The sequence below is a fragment of a genome, assembly GCF_019968955.1.
Source record: "MAG: Porospora cf. gigantea A chromosome Unknown PgA_NODE_1143_length_7566_cov_333.762, whole genome shotgun sequence".
NCBI classification, from domain to species: Eukaryota; Apicomplexa; class Conoidasida; order Eugregarinorida; family Porosporidae; genus Porospora; species Porospora cf. gigantea A.
Window position 1 is genome coordinate 1 of NW_027151301.1, and position 7566 is coordinate 7566.

General features: G+C 54.7%; 4 protein-coding genes across 6 annotated transcripts; 2 read left to right on the forward strand and 2 right to left on the reverse strand.

Annotated features, from left to right (window-relative positions):
* Positions 1-45: 45 nt before the first annotated feature.
* Positions 46-2509, reverse strand: KVP18_000752 (uncharacterized protein; the record flags this gene model as incomplete). 2 transcript variants are annotated; one of them, XM_067950123.1, is made up of 2 exons in its annotated part: positions 46-281; positions 312-2509. In XM_067950123.1, coding segments are annotated over 2 exons (2434 nt in total), but the record flags the coding sequence as incomplete, so codon positions are not given. The 2 variants fall into 2 exon arrangements, with proteins under 2 accessions (XP_067813634.1, XP_067813635.1); XM_067950124.1 differs by lacking the exon at positions 46-281 and having other exon boundaries at positions 308-2509.
* A 693-nt stretch (positions 2510-3202) lies between these two features.
* Positions 3203-4405, forward strand: KVP18_000750 (uncharacterized protein; the record flags this gene model as incomplete). Of its 2 annotated transcripts, none has more annotated exons than XM_067950120.1 (1): positions 3203-4405. In XM_067950120.1, the coding sequence occupies one exon, from the start codon at positions 3203-3205 to the stop codon at positions 4403-4405; it is 1203 nt and encodes a 400-aa protein (XP_067813631.1). The 2 variants fall into 2 exon arrangements, with proteins under 2 accessions (XP_067813631.1, XP_067813632.1); XM_067950121.1 differs by having other exon boundaries at positions 3419-4405.
* A 28-nt stretch (positions 4406-4433) lies between these two features.
* On the forward strand, positions 4434-5813 carry KVP18_005096 (uncharacterized protein; the record flags this gene model as incomplete). The annotated part of the gene is made up of 3 exons (XM_067949447.1): positions 4434-4814; positions 4841-5492; positions 5521-5813. The coding sequence occupies 3 exons, from the start codon at positions 4434-4436 to the stop codon at positions 5811-5813; spliced, it is 1326 nt and encodes a 441-aa protein (XP_067813636.1).
* A 76-nt stretch (positions 5814-5889) lies between these two features.
* On the reverse strand, positions 5890-7122 carry KVP18_000751 (uncharacterized protein; the record flags this gene model as incomplete). The annotated part of the gene is made up of 1 exon (XM_067950122.1): positions 5890-7122. One exon carries the CDS (start codon positions 7120-7122, stop codon positions 5890-5892), a length of 1233 nt encoding a protein of 410 aa, XP_067813633.1.
* Positions 7123-7566: the final 444 nt, after the last annotated feature.

Here is a 7566-nt window from a genome sequence, read left to right on the forward strand (position 1 = left end):
CGTGAAGTGCTAGGTAGCGCTGGCACGGGTCCATCTGCCGCCCACGGACGTGACGGCTAAAAAAAACCTTAACCTCCACTTCCTCGCGTGGGCTTCCTGTAAGGTCGTACCTTCGGAGAACCCTGGCGTACTCGCTGGAGTCCTTCTTTAGTGAGGACAGCTCCGGCAAGAGCTCCAGGCAGTGCTGGGGGTTGAAGGCTACGAGGTGGGAGTCGTCAGTCAGCGACGTCGACATCATCTTCGGCGTGACCGTCCAGCACGTATGAACAATTGACGAGTGTCTGTGTGAGGGGTCTTCACGCGGGTCTCACGGATAGGGTTGGTCGTTCCAGCACATGTAAAGGTGACTGAACCAGAAGACGACGTCATGCCACTGAATCCAATATGTCCCGTTGTCCACCGCAGCCTCGCTGGGCTGGTCATATGACAAAAGATCTTGCAGTTGCTTTGTCCAGTTAGTGTTGTCAGTAGGGCCGAATGCACCCTTCCACCGCACAATTCCCCAGGGGTTCTTGACGAAAAGAAGCCGTAAAGTCCTCCCGCCCATGTTGACCTGAGTGGTGCGAAGCACCGAATATGCATGCTTCGCCACGACCCCGCTCGAGACGGAGACGCCCTCCGGGAAGTCCAAGCCGAAGGGAGCCGCATCTACCACTTCCGTGGTGCCTAAGCAAGCCACACAGTGGCCTCGTTCAAGTCCATTGTGAAGCCGCTGCCATGCTGACAGCCAGAAGGGATCGTCTCTGTACCGCACTGATTGAGACATGGGTCCACCAGTGACCATGGACGACATGTTGTTGGGACTCCCCATCTGGACATCGGATCTGAACGGAAGCGTTTCCGGTATCCAGCCTGTCAGATGAAAGAGGTCGGCCCCTGGATTCGACCCCCTCATGTAGTAGGAGCCGCCCATTAGCTTTATGAAGGCTTTCTCGAGCAGAGTAACCCACATCTCTCCTGGGTGTGCTGAATGCGCGGCGAGCAGCTTTCCACTTTCCTTAATCGGGACTCTGTCATCGATCAATACCTTCCGAAAGACACCGTTAAAAAAGAGCCTGCAAGCGTACATCCCACGCGGGTTGATGGTTGATTCGGACACTCCAGTCTCAGGATTCGGTTTTCTGGGGAATATCAGAGAGGTCAGGTTGGTCTGGTCGAATCTCCGGTCAAACTCCGCCAACGCCGCCAGCGAACTGAGAAAGGAACAGTCTCCAACAAAGCCTTGCCGTATGCTCCACGCACTTGGCTTCCGGGCGAACATGCACACCTCCACAGCCGCCTGCGACTTACCTCTCGCCAAGGAGAATGCGTCACGGTATTTCGGAAGCTCGGAAATGCGAACCCACTGGTGTATCTTTCGAAGCTGTTTCTTTGCCAGCTGGATTCCTGCATGGGGATCCGTCCACATCCCGCTTTCGTCCCATCCAGATATGGTAGTGGCACCTAGAGGTCCCCCAGGTACGGGTGGGATGGCGGAGGGAGCGACAAGTGTGGGCGACTCAGATTTTGGCCCAGTCTTGAACGAGTCTGCCACACAACTCACTAACGGGCTTCGGAAGTATTCGTCTACAGCGATGTCCGGAGGGTAATCCACAAAGAAATCATGCCGAATGTCTGGATCGATATCACTCCAAGGACTCATTATGTGTTGGTCGATGCAGCTAGATTCCAGAATGATATCGGAGTTGTTGGGGTTCTCTGAATGCACGCTGTGGGGAACCATAGCGTACTGAGCATACAACATCGCCGCCGTTCGCTGCAGGTTGACAATCTGTTCAAATGCCGGATCGTCTTGCATGTCCGGCAACGGTAGCGGTAGGTTTGCGAAGAGTCTAGCCTTCTCCATCTGGTCGGTCGTCGACCTCCCATTCGAGCCGCTTCGGAAAGCCTCCCACAGATGAGCTGCCGCTTCTTGCAGCCGACTGGTTTTCTGGCCTCCAGTGACCATTGCCTTCACTGCGCGTCGTAGCGTGTCGTTGTCACCTTTCAAAACGTGCGCACTTTCTGCCCAGTCACGCAACCGGTGTCGGTGTTGAACTGCTTTAGGAGGCAGATCCGTGTCGAATGAGCAAATTGAGAACACCTTGGGAGTCGTAATGTTTGTCTCGTCGATTGCATCATCTCTGGGACTGCATGTACGGTGCCGTAGTTTCGTCGGTAATCTATCTCGCCTCGTTTGGCGGCTGGGGGGAAGTGAGCCATCATTATCGGTCGTAGGTGGCTCAGGCGCCGCTTTCACCGGATTAGGAGTCGCTAAATCCTGGAGGTCTGGGTTCGCTGCTTCGCATTCTTCGAAGGCCACCTTCACTGGGGCATCACTGATAAGACCAGATGACTTTCTCAGTAAAGACGAAGCCTTAAGACAGTCGCCGAGGGAACTGCGTCGTCGAGAAGCCTTCAGCGGCTGATCCTGGTCCACAGAACTTCGTCGTCCAGAAGACTTCAGCGGCTGGTCACGCTCCATAGAACTCCGTCGTCGAGAGGCCTTTAGCGGCTGGTCATACTCCATTGAACTTTGTCGTCGAGAAGCGTTAAGCGGCTGATCATTCTCGATAGAACTACGTCGTCGAGAGGCCTTTAGCGGCTGGTCATGCTCCACAGAACTTCGTCGTCGAGAAGCGTTAAGCGGCTGATCATTCTCGATAGAATTCCGTCGTCGAGAGGCCTTTAGCAGCTGGTCATGCTCCACAGAACTTCGTCGTCGAGAAACGTCAAGCGGCTGATCATTCTCGATAGAATTCCGTCGCCCTGACGAACGTCGACAAGTAGTGGCCGAGCTTGCCATCGAGTCAGCTCTACCTGACTTCACCTTTTTCATGGGAGGAGCCTCAACCGTGACGGCCTGTTCCGTCTCTATCACAGGATTCAGACTCGCGCTCACTTCGCAGTGGCTCGGCCTACGGCTGGCCTCGGACCTGATTGTGAAAGGTGCGGTCCTGGAGCAGCGGCATCCCATCAAATATCGTGTTTTGGGGACGTCGGCGCGAGATACTTGGGTCTGTGCGGAAACTGGGTCTGTTGGTGGACCTTTCGAGAGACACATCCATGCTACGATGCTACGCTTCGTGTAAAGAGAAAGATGCAATTCATGCCCACTGAAAATTTCGTGCGGTCGAGAAGCCCAATCACCAATGTTTGACTTCCGAACCATCCAAATAACCCCGCGTTTAACGCCTCAGTGACCTCATAAAATGGCAATTCAATGTTAGAGCCGTCAATGACGCTGACCTCTGGTTCATCTACGACCTCGGGGGATTTCAGAGGCACATCAAGAAGGAATGGCTTCCTTGGATGCGCCCTTTGCGGAGTGGTCATTGGCGCTGTTGTAGCCTTTTTGGCAACGTATTTTATCACGAGGTCGCCAGCGCCGGCGTACTCTGAAGGGACCATTGTAGTGGCCCACAGAGGAGCCTCTGCTATGCACCCGGATGAAAGCAGGGAAGCCTACCTTCAAGCACTCAATGTGAGCCCCAGTGTGTTTTGGGAATGCGACGTAAACCTGCTGGATGACGGCACACCGGTCTGTCTCCACGAGCCGTTGATGGATAAAGCGACTGACGTCGTAACAAACGTCCCTGAAGAGACCCGCAGGGTGGATGGATTAGGGGTGGGGGACGCTGCCTGGGCTTACGACGTCACTGGCGTGTGGCCCGACCAGATGCCAGGTATGTTCAACGATGCTGACGAACTGAAATACCGGTTGAAATTTGAGATCGCGTCGCGACGGAAGAACCCTGATCCGTACCACTCATCGAACCTGGGCACGCCAATGACGTTGGACTCCTTTCTGGCCCTCGCCCGCGCTGCAGGCGTCTCCGTCTTTATCGAACTCAAACACCCGTCATACTACCTCGCGCGTGGATATGACCTTGTCCGAGTAGTTCGCGAACGATTGCTGACCTCTGGCATAGACTCAAGTAAAGTTTGGATTGAGTGTTTTGACGTGGAGGAAGTCCTGGCTTTCAAGAACGACTACAAGGTGGCTGCTTTGGTTTGGGATGCGCATCTAGCAAACCGATCATCAGCGGACGACTTAGTCTATGGTGTTTACAAGAAGGAGTTTGACGCCGTCGGCCAATTCTCACACAACACAATTCTGAATGCTACCCCTCAGTGGTGCAAGAATAATGGCGTACATGCTATCTCTCCGGACAAGCAGATTCTCATGAAGTTCCCTGAAGTTGTTAGTCGGTACCGGGACGCCGGCATCCTTGTCATCCCGTGGACTATCGTTCCAGAGTCCGCTGGGCCAGACTTCGGGAATAGCTCTCTCTGGGAAGCTGTCCGCTTCTTCGAGCAGAGTGTCGATGGGCTATTCCTGGACGACCCGGAGACTGGCTTAGCGGCTAAGACCTGGCTGCTAGCTGCGGAAAGGGGCTGGACGCCCATGCCCCGTCTTGTGTGATCTTAAAAATCGTAATGAATTGCGTCAAATGCCTGACCTTCCAGTCAACTTCGTAAATGCGGTGCCCACCGTGCGAGTCGTCGTTGATCCGTTAGTGTCCAAGCAAACCGTGCGGCTCTCCTTGGACGGACAGTCTGCAGATACCAGACTTTTTTGGAGAGGGTCGGCCAAATCGCCAACATGGGGGGTGAACGTAGAGAAGCTCCATGCGGCTTGGTGTACTCAACAAACGCATCCATGCACCCTATCCACAAGTTTGCAACCCACATTTCCGTGTGAGAGCACGACGTTCGTGCTCCCCACTCAGATGCACTCTGCGGCACGGCCCATTCATGACGGGGTGGACTGCAGCGAATACGTGGCTGAAGCCTTCGTGGATATGTCGCTGGTTATGAGTGATACTTCAGTGGTGGGTTTCTCGCCACCCTCACACAGCTCCTGACGCGGTACCCTGTCCAGGTGGTGACGCAGAGCTTCGCGCCTATGGCCAACACCAACCTGGGATTCGACGGGGTGCTTGGATTGGCTGGGTATCGCTGCAGGGACGTGTCCCTGTCCAATTATTTGCGAGAACGGTACTGGACGCTCTCCCTGGGTTCTCACAACCCCAGGCTGTCTTTTGTCGAGACCCCCCCACTACATGTGGTTTGGTCGCCCTCTTCAACAGTGGAAGATGCCTGGTGGCAAAACAGACTCGCGGTGGCCGTTCTGCAGCCTCAGGTTTGCGGTCGGCCGCTGGGACAGTCAGGCCTCTGGACTGCGGTGTTTGATCCCAGCTCGGCTTGCCTCTCGCTTCCAGAGAGGTATTTTGAATCTCTCGTGGCAAATCTTCGAGGTGTGACCTGCCATCAGAAGTGCACCATCCTCCCCGAACTCAGAGGACGGCTGCCTTCGTTGCAAATCTCCATGACTCCCACGTCGGCGGCAATCAGCTTCGACTTGAATCGACTTGTAGGTGACGACCCTGACGACCTAGGCCATCTGGAGCTTTGCCTGCTGCAGACGCGTCCCGTACCCCGATTAGGTATTCTAGACCGCCGCCGGACGCCTCCCTCAATCAGGGATCCCATCGTCTTTGGCTATAAAGGTGAGGTCATGCATCGTACGGGACACAGTGCTGCAAGGAGTGGACGTGACTTGGGACAGAAACCTGTACCGAATAGGCCTGCAGTCTAACGTTACTGCGATTATGGGAGACGTATGCGAACCTACAGCGGTCTGCAAGCCGCAAGCATACGACCCGTACACGAATTCATGTGTCGTTCCTGTGTGCCCACTGCTGTTCCAGCTCACCGACCAGAATTCGTGTCGAGTTCGGAGCGACTGGTTCGTGTTGGGTGCGTTCCTAATGCTGATGCTGGGCGTTCTCCGGACTCTATCAAAGTCGTTGATTGTTCACTATGATTAAGGTCGTTTCCATTATGATTTATCAAAGTGGTTGTTCAAAGTCGTTGATTGTTCACTATGGTCGTTTTTCATTATGATTAATCATAAAAGTGCACTGGAAAAGTCGTCAAGGTACCGACGGAAGCCGTAGTTGTGGTGGCAATAGCTTTGTCAGCGGCGTATGCCCCTCTCATGGCCTGCAACACGTCAGCCGTGGTGAATGTCCACTGCACACCAGGTTCAAAGGAGTCCATCAAGACTGTAATCTCCTCCCCAGCCATTAGGAGGTTTAGTGTCGCTTGTGGGAGGATGGCTTCCACCGAAAGACACATAGCGACGTACTGGGTCAACGGGGGCGGTGGCGGTGGCAGCAGTGTGGTTATGTCAGTCCAGTGCCATGTGGTTATGTCCAGATGACGGGCAGTGAGCTCGCCGCCTACGACTCCTACGAACAGGACAGACCGGGGATTCAGTGACACCATGCTTTCTCGTTCTGCCTTGCCTGGGTCTGCGCCGGTTGACTGCAGAGGCTGCCACTTTATGTTAGTCACCTTGGCTCCCTTGAACATTGGAAGCAGCCACATGTCATCGAGCATTTCCGACTCAGCCTGGTTCTGCCCTCCCCTGATGATGACACCTTGGTCTCGAATCCAGCAGGCGCTATGCAGACATCTTGCTGCCGGCCTGCTCAAAGTTTGCTGCCAGTCGAAAGACTCGGCGTTGAGAAACCACCCGTCGTCGAGAGCCTGTCTCTCACCGTTCTCGCCCCCAAAGAGAAGAATGCCGTACTGAGTGGTTGTTAAAGATGCAAAGGCCCTCGCTGATGGTGATCGCCTCTCCCAGAATCGTTTAACTGCTGGTGAGGGGTTCCCCTCCTTGTTGTAGAGCATTCGCCACTCGGCGCCTTTGTCGCTCTCGACCATAAACAGGTCCCCTACTGGCATACGGCAGTCGTGGTCTGTGCTCTCATTATCACGTTGCCGAATTCTCGTTTCTCGGTCAAGCAGCGGGTTCGACGAGTCATTTGCGCCAGCATTTCCTATGAAGTCGTACCCCCCGAAAACGAAAACCACTCCCTCTCGAGCGGCCACAGCGGCTCCAAACCGGCAGGTCGGCCGAAAATGACGCGTGGCCGACAGAGGTTCCGTCTGCCCTGTCTTTACGTTCAACCGAACCAGATCGAGGTATTTGTGCTTGGCTTTACAATGTGCCAGCACGGCCCAAGAGTCTTCATGCTGGACTCCGTGGACCCACGAGAGACAAGCGGGCTCTTGGTCCACGGCAATCGTTCCTCTACGGCCACTGTTAAGTGAGAACGTTCGTCGGTGCATCGGTCGTACCTGGTGACTGGGCACACAACTCTTATTGCACACAGGGGGGCGTTTGGAAAAGAAATCATTCCTATGGTAATCACCTACCGTGTGAAAGTAACGGATTGCTGGGAGCTGACAGCAGTTCTCCGCTTCCGCCCAGAAAATGTGGAAAGCACAGGAAAGAGCTGTTGACATGGAGGACCCTCCTATCGTCCGTTTCCGAAAACACGGTAAGCTATCCGTTACTGGTGGGTGGCCTGTGTGGCGTAACCGTACGATTTCAGTTCGCAAATCTGGTGTGAAAAACAACTAGAGATTCGCCTCCACACTGGAAGACGCATCGAGACGGCTGCCATGACCCGAGGCATCGCCCGTCATGATCAGCTTGAGAACGCCGACCACCAGGTGGTAGATATTGAGGTCGAGACCCGTGAGGACTTTCTCGGGTTCAGATTGCTGAAC